This window comes from Cetorhinus maximus, chromosome 16, assembly GCF_964194155.1.
Source record: "Cetorhinus maximus chromosome 16, sCetMax3.hap1.1, whole genome shotgun sequence".
In the NCBI taxonomy this organism is placed as follows: Eukaryota; Metazoa; Chordata; class Chondrichthyes; order Lamniformes; family Cetorhinidae; genus Cetorhinus; species Cetorhinus maximus.
This window is the reverse complement of record NC_135894.1, coordinates 90,687,348-90,700,596: the sequence shown is the minus strand read 5'-3', so window position 1 is coordinate 90,700,596 and position 13,249 is coordinate 90,687,348. Positions and strand designations below refer to the sequence as shown.

General features: G+C 45.7%; 1 protein-coding gene across 1 annotated transcript in view; it reads right to left on the bottom strand.

The window, feature by feature from the left end:
• Nucleotides 1–13,249, bottom strand: part of LOC144691823 (uncharacterized) — a 94,132-nt gene that overhangs the window by 33,005 nt on the left and 47,878 nt on the right. The window contains exons 10-12 of the mRNA XM_078560345.1: nucleotides 7,783–7,996; nucleotides 6,172–6,309; nucleotides 5,945–6,082 (exon numbers count right to left, since the gene is read on the bottom strand). Of these exons, the coding sequence (XP_078416471.1) occupies nucleotides 5,945–6,082; nucleotides 6,172–6,309; nucleotides 7,783–7,996 (490 nt within the window). The remainder of the gene's footprint in view (nucleotides 1–5,944; nucleotides 6,083–6,171; nucleotides 6,310–7,782; nucleotides 7,997–13,249) is intronic.

Below are 13,249 nucleotides of genomic sequence, written 5' to 3'. Positions count from 1 at the left end.
TTGTGCTTGGGGTGGGGGCTGGCGTGGAGGTTGGAGTGGAGGTTGGAGTGGAGGTTGGGGTGGTGGTTGGGGTGGGTATTGCAGTGGGTGTGTTTGTGGAGATTGGGGTGGAGGTTGAGTTGGTGGAGGGTGAGGTGGAGTTTGGGTTGATAGAAGTTGGGGTGGAGATTGGAGTGGAGGTTGGTGTGGAGGTTGGAGTGGAGATTGGGGTGGAGGTTGAGTTGGTGGAAGGTGAGGTGGAGTTTGGGTTGATAGAAGTTGGGGTGGAGATTGGAGTGGAGGTTGGGGTTGTGCTTGGGGTGGGGGCTGGCGTGGAGGTTGGTGTGGAGGTTGAAGTGGAGGTTGGGGTGGGGGTTGGGGTGGGTATTGCAGTGGGTGTGTTTGTGGAGATTGGGGTGGAGGTTGAGTTGGTGGAGGGTGAGGTGGAGTTTGGGTTGACAGAAGTTGGGGTGGAGGTTGGAGTGGAGATTGGGGTTGTGCTTGGGGTGGGGGCTGGCGTGGAGGTTGGTGTGGAGGTTGGAGTGGAGGTTGGAGTGGAGGTTGGGGTGGAGGTTGAGTTGGTGGAGGGTGAGGTGGAGGTTGGGTTGATAGAGGTTGGGGTGGAGGTTGGAGTGGAGGTTGGGGTGGGTATTGCAGTGGATGTGTTTGTGGAGATTGGGGTGGAGGTTGAGTTGGTGGAGGGTGAGGTGGAGTTTGGGTTGATAGAAGTTGGGGTGGAGGTTGGAGTGGAGATTGGGGTTGTGCTTGGGGTGGGGGCTGGCGTGGAGGTTGTGGTGGAGGTTGGAGTGGAGGTTGGGGTGGGGGTTGGAGTGGAGGTTGGGGTGGGTATTGCAGTGGATGTGTTTGTGGAGTTTGGGGTGGAGGTTGGAGTGGAGGTTGGGGTGGGTATTGCAGTGGATGTGTTTGTGGAGTTTGGGGTGGAGGTTGGAATGGAGGTTGGAGTGGAGGTTGGGGTGGGGGTTGGAGTGGAGGTTGGGGTGGGTATTGCAGTGGATGTGTTTGTGGAGTTTGGGGTGGAGGTTGGAGTGGAGGTTGAGATGGGTATTGCAGTGGATGTGTTTGTGGAGTTTGGGGTGGAGGTTGGAGTGGAGGTTGGTGAGATGGAGGTCAGGGTGGTGGTGGTAACAGTAGAATTGTTTGGATTGGTTGTGCTCGGAGTTGCAGTAGAAGGTGTTGTGGTAAGAATATTGGTTGTTGGAGTCGAGGAAGTGCTGTTTTTTGGATCTTCACTGGTTGAGGTCGGAGTCGTACTCGCTGAGGAAAAATAAAAGACAACAAATTTTAAACAGTGAATTTGGTGATATTGCTCAGAGCCTTGCAGAACCTCAATTTCTAAGCGTAAACCAACTAAAAATTGTGCCCATTATCAAATGGTGGCAACATTACACATTATCACTTAAGGAGTGTTCAGGATTTTAGTGCATTAAAGTCACGCAACTGCAAAGCAGACAATGGGGGGGTGGTTTCAGAAATTGGGGCCTGAATTTTTTGGATGGCGGTGTCTTGCTTCCCACCATCCGAAGAGTCAACGGGAAAAACATCCCCACCAATTCAGAGTGCCCCACAGGCAGTTCACACTCGAATGAGCATTAAGTGGCTGCAGGTGGGTCTTGCGCACCTCACTGGAGGAAGTCCCAGCTTAGAGAGCTACCAGCCAATATGATTGGCCGGCAGCTCTCCAGTCCTGCAGTGGACAGAAGAAAGAATGCAGGAGGACATCAGAGCCTAAGTCAGGGCACTGAACGCCCAGGTTAGTTCAAGGTATACCAGGGTGGGGAGAGTAGGGAAGGCCTCGGTGGGGGAGGGGGTGGGTGGGGGATGCCCTGAGAGAGAAGCTGAGGGGGGAGAGAAGACCGGAGGCCACCGGATCTTAAGTAAGGGGGGCACACCGAACTTCATGAGAGTGCTTCTGATGGAGACACTACCCCCCTCCACCCCACAACACCCCCCATCTTCTTGCCCGAGATGTAACTCTGCTCTTTTTTGGGACACCCCCGCGGAATGTCAACCCGCCCGCCATCCCAAAAATTGAGACGGAGTGGGAAACAGCCCTTAAGTGGTCAATAATTGGCCACAATTTGGGCCAGGGAGCGCTTCCCGTCCACAAACTTGCCCACCCCAGCGTAAAATCGCTGTGTGGTCGGGACAGGCAGGAACCCAGGGGGATCCCGTCCCTTCAACTTCATGCTACCCCCTTTCAAAAAACCCGCCAGTGGGGGAGCATAAATTCTGGCCGGGGAGTATGGCATGACAAAAAGAGATTTCAGTTTGGGAATGAAGGAAAGCCCAACATAAATTGGAAGAAGAGAAAATAGTAACAAATCAACACCACTGTCGATTGCTTTTCTGAGTGAATCAAGCCCCACGTTATAGCGATTTCTGTGGATACTGCCTGCGTTTCCTGCACACACATTTTAATAGGCAGGGCAGTCACTGGACTGATGAACACACAATAGTAACCAACAGCCTCTAACCACTGATGCAGTGCCAACTTTAGATATATAATGGGCAACAGAGAAACATTACAGATAGCACCAGGCAATTAAATTAATTAAAAATAAATCATGGTACTCATTTATTTGTTTTTTTAATATGAGAATGACAAAATTCAGAGAAACACATCAGCAACTCAGAACCGCAAAGAAAATGAAACACAAGGAGAATAATTCTGGATTGATTCTTTTGCTGCTTGAGAACAATAAGGAAAAACACCAGAAGAGCAGTTATCCCCACTCTCCTTTAGAGATTGCATTAGAACAGTTGCAAGCACCAGAAGCAAAATACGTCAGCCTAGAAATTTTAATGATGCCAGTAAAATGTGCACAAAATCATCCAATGAAGTGGGTGGTGTTTGCATCAAACTCTAAACCAGAAGCGCATCACTCGCCATTTTGGTGTAACTCTGACAAGAGGCATCAAGGGCCAAACCAAAAATGGGAAGTCATTATATAATTGAAAAGAAAAACAATGCAGGGCTCCGGGGAAAGGGCAGAGCAAAGGGACTAATAGCAGAATCTTTCAAGGAACCAGCATAGGCATTATGGGCTGAATGGCCTCCTTCTGCCCTGAAAAATTCAATGACTTTACAACGTTCCTCTTGACATTCCTCTATTAGTTTAACCAAGTAATTAATTAATTGAGCTTAAATTGGCAAAGGTGCTTTAAAATAGCGATGAGCTAAATGTAAGGTATACAGCATCACAGCTGCCAGTCTTCAGCCAATTTGATTCACTCCACATGATATCAAGAAGTGGCTAAAGGTACTGGATAGTGCAAAGACAATGGGCCCTGACAATATTCCAGCAAGAGTACTGAAGAATTGTGCTCCAGATCTTGCCGCGCCCCTATCCAAGCTCTTCCAGTACAGTTACAATACTGGCATCTACCCGGCAATGTGGAACATTGGCCAGGTGTGTCCTGTACACAAAAAGCAGGACAAATCCAACCCAGCCAATTACTGTCCCATCAGTCTACTCTTGATCATCATTAAAGTGATGGAAGGGGTCATCGACAGTGTTATCAAGCAACACTTGCTTAGCAATAACCTGCTCACTGATGCTCAGTTTGGGTTCCGCCAGGGTCACACAGCTCCTAACGGCATCGCAGCCTTGGTTTAAATTTAGACAAAAGAGCAGAACTCCCGAGGTGAGGTGAGAGCAACTGCCCTTGATATCAAGGCAGCATTTCACCGAGTGTGGCTTCAAGGAACCCTAGCAAAATTGGAGTCAATGGGAATCAGGGGAAAACCCTCCACTGTTTGGAGCCATATCAAGCAAGGAAGATGGTTGTGGTTGTTGGAGGTCAATCATCTCAGTTCCAGGACACACTGCAGGAGTTCCTCAGGGTAGTGTCCTAGGCCCAACCATCTTCACAGAATCACAGAATCACACAGTGCAGAAGAGGCCCTTAGGCCCATCTGGTCTTCACCGATATGTGAGAAGCACCTGACCTACCTACCTAATCCCATTTACCAGCACTTGGCCCATAGTCTTAAATGTTATGGCGTGCCAAGTGCTCATCCAGATACTTTTTAAAGGATGTGAGGCAACCCACCTCCACCACCCTCCCAGACAGTGCATTCCAGACCGTCACCATCTTCTGGGTAAAAAAAGTTTTCCCACACATCCCCTAGAACCTCCCCTTACCTTGAACTTATGTCCCCTCGTGATTGACCCTTCAACTAAGGGGAACAGCTGCTCACTATCCACCCTGTCCATGCCCCTCATAATCCTGTACACCTCAATCAGGTCGCTCCTCAGTCTTCTCTGCTCCAATGAAAACAATCCAAGTCTATCCAACCTCTCTTCATAACTTAAATGTTTCATCCCAGGCAACATCCTGGTGAATCTCCTCTGCACCCCCTCCAGTGCAATCACATCCTTCCTATAATATGGCGCCCAGAACTGCACACATTACTCCAGCTGTGGCCTCACCAAGGTTCTATACAACTCCAACATGACCTCCCTAATCTTTTGTAACCTATGCCTCGATTGATAAATGCAAGTGTCCCATATGCCTTTTTCACCACCCCACTAACATGCGCCTCCGCCTTCAGAGATCTATGGACACACACGCCAAGGTCCCTTTGTTCCTCTGAACTTCCTAGTGTCATGCCATTCATTGAATACTTCCTTGTCAAATTACTCCTTTCAAAGTGTATCACCTCACACTTTTCAGGGTTAAATTCCATCTGCCACTTATCTGTCCATTTGACCATCCCGTCTATATCTTCTTGTAGCCCAAGACACTCAACCTCACTGTTAACCACCCGGCCAATCTTTGTGTCATCCACAAACTTACTAATCCTACCCCCCGCATAGTCATCTATGTCGTTTATATAAATGACAAATAATAGGGGACCCAGCACAGATCCCTGTGGTACGTCACTGGACACTGGCTTCCAGCTACTAAAGCATCCTTCTGTCACCTCCCTCTGTCTCCTACAACTAAGCCAATTTTGAATCAACCTTATCAAATTACCCTGTATCCCATGTGCATTTGCCTTCTTTATAAGTCTCCCATGTGGGACCTTGACAAAGACTTTGCTGAAATCCATAGAAACTACATCAACTGCACTACCCTCATCTACACACCTGGTCACCTCCTCAAAAAATTCAATCAAATTTGTTAGGCATGACCTCCCTCTGACAAAGCCATGCTGACTATCCCTGATCAAACCTTGCCTCTCCGAGTGGAGATAGATTCTTTCCTTCAAAATTTTCTCCAATAGTTTCCCTGCTTCATCAATGACCTTTCTTCCATCATAAGGTCAGAAGTGGAGATGTTCGCTGATGATTGCACAATGTTCCGCACCATTCGAGACTCCTCAGATACTGATGTGGTTCATATCCAAATACCACGGGGCCTGGACAATATCCAAACTTGGGCTAACAAGTGGCAAATAACATTCACACCACTCAAGAGCCAGGCAATGACCATCTCCAACAAGAGAGAATCTAACCATCCCCCCTTGACATTCAATGGCATTATCATCACTGAATCCCCCACTTTCAACATCCTGGGGGTTACCATTGACTAGAAACTGAACTGGACTAGAGCACATCAGAGGCTAGGAATCCTGCGGCGATAACTCTTCTCCTGACTCCCCAAAGCCTGTCCACCATCTACAAGGCGCAAGTCAGGAGTATGATGGAATACCCCCCACTTGCCAGGACGAGTGCAGCTTCAGCAACACGCAAGAAGATTGGTGTACCTACATCACATGGGCTGCAGTGATTTAAGAAGGCAGCTCACCACCACCTTCTCAAGGGCAATTAGGAATGGGCAATAAAAGCTGACCCAGCCAGCGATGCCCTCATCCTTATTGAATGGCTAAAAAAAAATGCAATGTGCTCACATGTTAATATCACCAATATTCATGCTGAAACATTTTCACATTCCTTACTATCTCACCACTCCTGGTTTAAACAGTTTAGACCTTTACCTCTGCACTCTGTTCCTGGGTTTGCCAGATTGGTATCTATAGTTCCCTCTTTACAACTACATGAGAAATTTCCTGGCGTGTTCGTGCAGTCAGCTAAAGCAGAGCATGTGTTGTTCCCAGTCTGACACTCCTCAATGTCTGAAACAATAATTAGAGCAAAGCAATCAAAATAAATGTTACTTTCATCCAATGATTTAAAGCAATATTGGCATCAGGCAATGTCCTACCTTCACATGTCCTTCCAGGTACACTGGGGCTTGTGTCTGTGAACCCAGCGTTACACTGACAGGTGTAAGTTGCATTCTGTCTGATACAAGTTCCATTAACCGAGCAATCATTCAGCCCAGGCTGACAGCTGTCTCTGTCTGTAATGAAGAGGGAAAATCTCTGTTAAAACACTGCTTCAATCTGAATTTAACCAGCTTGGAAGTATTTGAAGAACTGATAAGTATGGAGTTTCATGTGACTCCTCATTCCTCGCTTTAGTCCAATAGAAATGTCACCTCCTAATGGTGAGGAACAATTAATACAGCAAAATCCCAAAACAGCATGGAGAGGTGGACCATGTGACATGAGCTGGATAATGCAGTCAGTTCTGAGCCAGTCATAAAGAATAAAGGTCTACATTCTCTTCTGCTTGCAGAAGCCCTGAATGAAATAAGTGTGAGGACTTAAAACCCAGCTTCCAAAAATTACAAACCTAAAGCATAAAACTGCTCATAATGTGACACAAACTGGAATTAAATTGGGAACCACATTGGGAGTTGGCATAGGGTGGATGGTGTAGGGAATGGAGAAAGTCGCACAGTGTCTTTCTGGAATCAGGATTATGGTCAATTGGAGGAAGGTTTCCTTTGGTTGCTGCCTTAGTGACTTTGTCAGTCTGCCGAGTATTTGCTAATTCCAACTGAATTACGAATGCGATTTTGTTATTTTCACACTGTTCTTTCTTTGAACATCTTGTTGAAAATAGCATTAAGGAAAGAACATTCTATAGGCCATAAGACCATAAGATGTTCCGCCATCAATGAGCTCATGGCTGACCTGATAATCCTCAACTCCACTTTCCTTCCTTTTCCACTTAATGATCCAGCCTCTACAGCCCTCTGCGGTAAAGAAATCCACAGATTCACTACCCTCTGAGAGAAGAAATTCCTCCTCATCTCTGTTCTTAAATGGGCGACCCTTCACTCTGAAATTATGCCTTCCGGTCCTAGGCTCTCCCACAAGGGGAAACAGCCTCAGAGTCTAAGAATGTTATATGTTTCATTAAGGGCGCCTCTCATTCATCTAAACTCCAATGAGTACAGGCCCAACCTACTCAACCTCTCCTCTTAAGAAAATTCAAGAGGGCATTAGATGAATAGTGAATTGAAACAATGTGAAGGGGTACAAGGAAAAGGCAGGGCAATGGCACTAGGTCATATTGCTTATTTGGAGAGCCAGTGCAGACATTATAGGCTGAATGGCCTCCTTCTGTGCTGTTAATATTCTGGGGCTCTGTGATTGACACACTCCTCCTCCTCGCTATAAAGATAACTGATGGAATCAAGCCTCATCGGATCATCACCCACTTTAATACGTGGTTTACCTGTAATCCCAAAACTGTGAAGCTCTATCCAGTCCTCAATTTCCCTTTCATGCAAAACAGTTCAGGCTTTGAAAAGACAAGTTTGGAATCATCTATCTGCTTTATCATTCAGCTTTCTCTCCCTTCTGTTCTTTTTAAATTACTAGTATCACCTACAGGCTCTTCTCTGGCCTTTCCTCAATTCTTCCAGAACGTTTCCAACGCTTCTGAGGGCAGTGATTGAAATACTCGCTGTGGAATTTCTTACCTGAAATGGTCGTGTTTTGAACATCGAACGTTGTACTGTTCTTTAAAGAATCAGCAACCGATTCTTTGATATCGGTTAGAGGGACAGTTTCGTTTGTTGATGTTGTTACAGTAAATCGAACAATCACACTCCCTTTTTCAATAGATGTGACAGTAATAGACAGTTTTCCACTCTTGATTAAAGCCTGGATAGCCGGACTAAGTCCTTTTATCAACTGAAATGAAGGAAAAAGAAATCCACTTCAGAGATATGTCTCATCGATTTTCCCACAGAAATTGAGTGCAGCTAAACGGCTCTTCACATTATACATTTCATAAAGGCAAGGCTTCACACATATATCCTTCAATCATATGTGGATATGAGTAGGGAAAGCTCTCTCAATAGCCAACTGGGATCATTTGTCACTAGTTCTGCCTCTCACAGTCAAACCAGCAAAGCCGTCATAAGTGATTTCACTCCAGGTGTCTGATAAGATGTTCACTAAAACTCGCTTTCACAGTCGTATCCCCTTACTCAGTGATTTACCTCCGCATCCGACTAACCCCAACTGGATTCTAACTGAAGTTCTATCCTTCATGTTTCAAATCCACCCAGGATTACAGGTATCTCTGAGACATACAACGTTCCTCAGACTGCTGTTCTCACCGCATCCTGAGATCCCGCTGGATCCAGTGCTCTGGTTTGTTGGGGTTAAGGATCCGGAGCGCACGCTTGTTTCAGGGTGACCGAATTGGTGCCAAGACAGAGACGATCAGTAGACCGCTCTGAGAAGAAACACATTCTGTTTATTTACAAAAAGAGCTCAGCATCTACACTCCTGTGTTTATAACTCAAAATTCTGTCTTTACTCTTCAGACTCTAACTCAAGACGACTGACCACAGAGGTAGCCCGTGCTAATCCTCTATTGGGTACCGAGATTATGTGATCCTACATTACCACGTTTGTTTTAAAGGTATATTACACACCAGGTTACTACAGATCCACACTCAGTGCCATGTGCCGTAACATGTACACACTCGACCTCTCTCTCCAACAGCGCCGACTCACCCTATCACAAAGCTGTCCTGGTCCCCAGTTTCATTTCATTCTTCAGCTCATCCGACACCTTAACAAGAAACTCTTTCTCTTCATTTCAGGTATTAAGGGGCACAAGCTTCTTATGGGTGCTGACACCCATCTGGATACTTCTTCTCCTTCGTTTTTCTCTGACCCCATCCCTTCCTCCAATTACACTGTGTATTCGCCATTACGTATTCAGGACACCCTCTGACCTTCCCCTCTCCGACACTGAATGATCTGTGCTCAGCAAAGGACTCAGTTTTATTCTCTTACACCATCAACTCAATGAATTTTGTGCTCAGCTCAACTTCAAACACTTCTTCTGTCACCTTCACCTCCATGCTCACTTCATTGAGCAGGAGTCCTCACCCTGCTCAAACAACACTATCACCCACCTCCTGTATTCTTCCTCTATTTGTCCCCTCCCTCTGGCCTTTTGATCTTTTCGTTGAGAGCTATCGGCATGACATCGACCACCTGAATTTCTCTGTTCTCCTCACTCTGGCTTGCCTTACTCTGAACTTTCTGCACTGCGTTCTCTCAGGTCTAACCCTGGCTTTACTATAAAACCTGCTGATAAATGCAGTGCTGTTCTTGTCGTCTGACGTACCGACCTCTAACATGCAGAGGCTGAGTTCCAACTCTCAGACACTTCTTCCTACCTCACTCCGGACCATGATCCCACCACAGAACATCAAGTCTTGTTTCCAGATTAAATAGATAATCTTCACATTATCTGAACTAAATCTATTGCTTCGATCGCGCATTGTTTTTATTTAATTCTTTCGCAGCATTTGGATGTCGCTGGCTAGGCCAGCATGTTTTGCCCATCCCTAATTGCCCTTCAGCAGGCAGTGGTGAGCTGACATTTTGAATTGCTACAGTCCATGTGGTGTGCTGTGCTGTTAAGGAGGGAGCTTCAGGATTTTGACACAGCAGCACTGAAGGAACGGTGATCTAATTCCAAGTCAGGGTGGTGTGTGGCTTGGAGGGGAGCTTGCAGGTGGTGGTATTCAAATGCATTTTCTGCCCTTGCCCTTCTAGTGCTGACGAGTTTGGAAGGTACTGTCAAAAGGATACTTGGTAAGTTGCTGCAGTGCATTTCTGAGAGGTGTGATAAATGTGCAACAGAAACAGAACTTCTTTATATTTGCTAGTCTCAGGGAACCTGAGCATACAATAATCAACCAAACTCGCCGGCTCCAATTGGCTACTCAACCATGATGGACTCCTCTTCACCGATGGACACTATATTGACATGACCATGCTCAGGGTAATTATTCATTTACTTATTGCAGTTGGAATGAATCCCCTCAGCTGATTTCTGTGCTCTTTCGCAGACTCTCCTTCCTCACCCTGCCCACACAGGTGAGTGCTACCTTACATGCATCACACTGGGGGGGCCTTAATTGGCCCGCCCAAGTAAAACGGCGCCGCGCAGCCGATTGCGGGCGGCAATCAGCTCCATGACTGCCTGTGCCCGTTCCCGACCAACCCTCCTGACAAGCTGGTGGAATAGGTGCACAAGTGGCAGAGGAAATTTAATGTGGAGAAAAAAGAAGTGATTAATTTTGGTAGGAGAAACATCAGAGACAATGTAAAGTAAAGGGAATAACTCCAAAGTGGATGCAGGAGCAGATGGGCCTGGGTGTATATAGGCATAAGTCATTGAAGGAGGTAGCACAGGTTGAGAGACCTGTTAATAAAGCATGCAGTAATTTCGGCTTCTTTATTAGAGGCATAGAGCACAAGAGCAAGAAGGCTCTGTTAAATTTGTATAACCAATGGTTCAGCCTCAATTGGAGTATTGACTCCAGTTCTGGGAGCCACTCTTTTGGAAAATGTGAAGGCATGAGCGTGCCAATGCAGAGAAGATTCGCTGGAATGGTTCCTGGGATGAGGAACTTCAGTTACATAGATAGTCTGGAGTAGCTGGAACTGATTTCCAGACTGCCCATGATTCAGCCATTGCTATCAGTGTATATTGTTACCCGAAGAAATTTGGAAAGATATCAGTTAGGGGAGAACAGTGGTTGTTGAGGACACTTGGCCATAGTCAAACAACTGTCTTCTATACTGAGAAGAAGGTACTTTAATATATCATTTGAAATTTCACAAGTAGCAAAAGGTAGCATTTCATGTCCTCATATTTGCAAAAACATACGCATGCTACAGTATATCATTTTTACAGCTATTGAGCCCCGTGACTCATTTCCACCCCCACCCTCTCAAATCCCCAACACATGAATGACTTACTTCATCAGCGAAACTCTTTACAAAGTTTTTGTACTCCTGGCTGCTTTCATTTTTCAGATCTGGTGTGAACTCCTTATTTGTAATTCTTGTTGACACCTCCACTACCGAGGCAACTTCGAAAGTGAAAAAAAAATTACCTCTTGAGTGAAACCTAAATTGTAAATTTATGGAGGCTCTTACAGTTCTAGTTTGGCTTGGAAGTACAGACATTAACCCCCCTGCAACCAATGAGAAGAGAGCGAGTGAGGGGTTAAAACAATGGTGAAGTATTTACTGCTCTGTTCTCGCCATGTCTCCTGATCACTGCCTTTTTAACCTCCAGGTTTTGAAAAGAGTCCAAGGCCCCTGCCACAGTCAGTCACAGGTGTGAAGACTATATTAAAGTTGGGGACCTATGACACGATTGGGGTCCCTTGTGCAACTTTAGCTCAGGGGCTCAGAATTACGCCTTAATCTGGTGCCAGTGATACTCAAGGATTAACAGATACAAGGCAAGAAGAGGCTCAGCAAATTAAGTTCTTATAATTATACCTGAGTCTCCTGAGCAAGAGTGTTCCTTCGTATCTCTCAGGGAAACTTAGGACTTCCCACATCTCACCATCCCCTGCATACAGCATCATATAGGAGATCACATCGAGACAATTGTGACTTGGATGGACTGGGCCTATCAATGGAATTCATTGCCACACAAGGCTGTGGAGGCCAGGTCATTGAGTGTATTTAAGACCGAGATAGATAGGTTCTTGATTGGTAAGGGGATCAAAGGTTACGGGACAAAGGCAGGAGAATGGGGTTGAGAAACTTTTCAGCCATGATTGAATGGTGGAGCAGACTCGATGGGCCGAATGGCCTAATTTCTGCTCCTATGTCTTATGGTCTATGGTCTTATGGGCCCCCGCCTCAGATTTCTGGGGAATCTGGACCGATAGATCAAAAAAATGCTCCTATACATTCCTGTCTTCACATCTTTCCAAGAAAGCAATCCCAGAAATGTAAAATCTGTTTGATCATACGTTTATGCAAAACATTGAAAAATGAAATGTGACCTCTGCCACCGGAACGTTGGATTCCAGAAACTTCCAGCAGGTTCATTTAGGAAATGGAGGGAAAGCTTTGAGTTCTGAGCTGTTGGGTTTCACCTGCTCACCCAACCCGAAACACCAAAACAACTCGAGAGAAGTGTAAATGGAGCGGAACGGGTATGTTTATGAAGTACAGCAACTCCACCAGTTCTCAAGAGGGTACAAAGAGATCAATAGGGAGGGTACAACTTGCCCCTCCCAGCCAAATATTCGAGCAGGAGTCCTCCTGCCATTCATAATGCTAACATCCCCTATCTAAAATGCTAGCCTGTCTTCCCCCCTTGAGCACAGAAAGGTCCACTCTCAAATTACAAGCGGAAGGCTTTGCTGAAATCTGAACTGACTAAAGCCAATGCTCAGACCACAGAGCTACCTGAGTGTCACAGAGAAACAATGAGTTGTTCCGGAAACTTGCTACCTCAACCAATGTTCGGTCCTCCATTTTCACAGCTCACGTTCAGGGTGGATGTGTGATGAGAAGGGGAAGCAAAATCTGGTTCATCAAACATACCTGTCCTGACCTTCCTTGTAATTGTCTGCTGCTGACCGCAAGTTGTAGTGGATATTATTATCTGATATTCAACGTCCGGCTGCAAACCACTAAATTCTGCTGCTTGTCTCTCAGTTTGAATTTGCCTTGCGTAGTTCCCCGCAGAGATTGTGGCATTGAAACGAGGCTGTTTGAATGCGTTGTTAGTCTCCCAGGTGATGGAGATTACTTCATTTTCCACTGATATCAAATTAATACGAAGGAACCTCAGCGGTGCTGAAAAGAATATATTATTTATTATGAAGCATCAGAAAGAAAGAAATATACAATTACATACTGCATTTTATGCCTCAAATTGCTTCATGGAGAACAAAGTACTTTTGAAGGGAACTCACTATTGTAATGTCGGAAACATTCCAACCAAATGATACACAGCACGATCCCAGAAACAACAATGAGACAATAACCTGACAATATTTTGAAATAGCATTAGGGAATACATAACTATCAGCCAGGATACTAGCCTGCCTTTTCCATTAGGGAATAACAGTGACATCCAGAGAGAGAGATAAAGAGCGA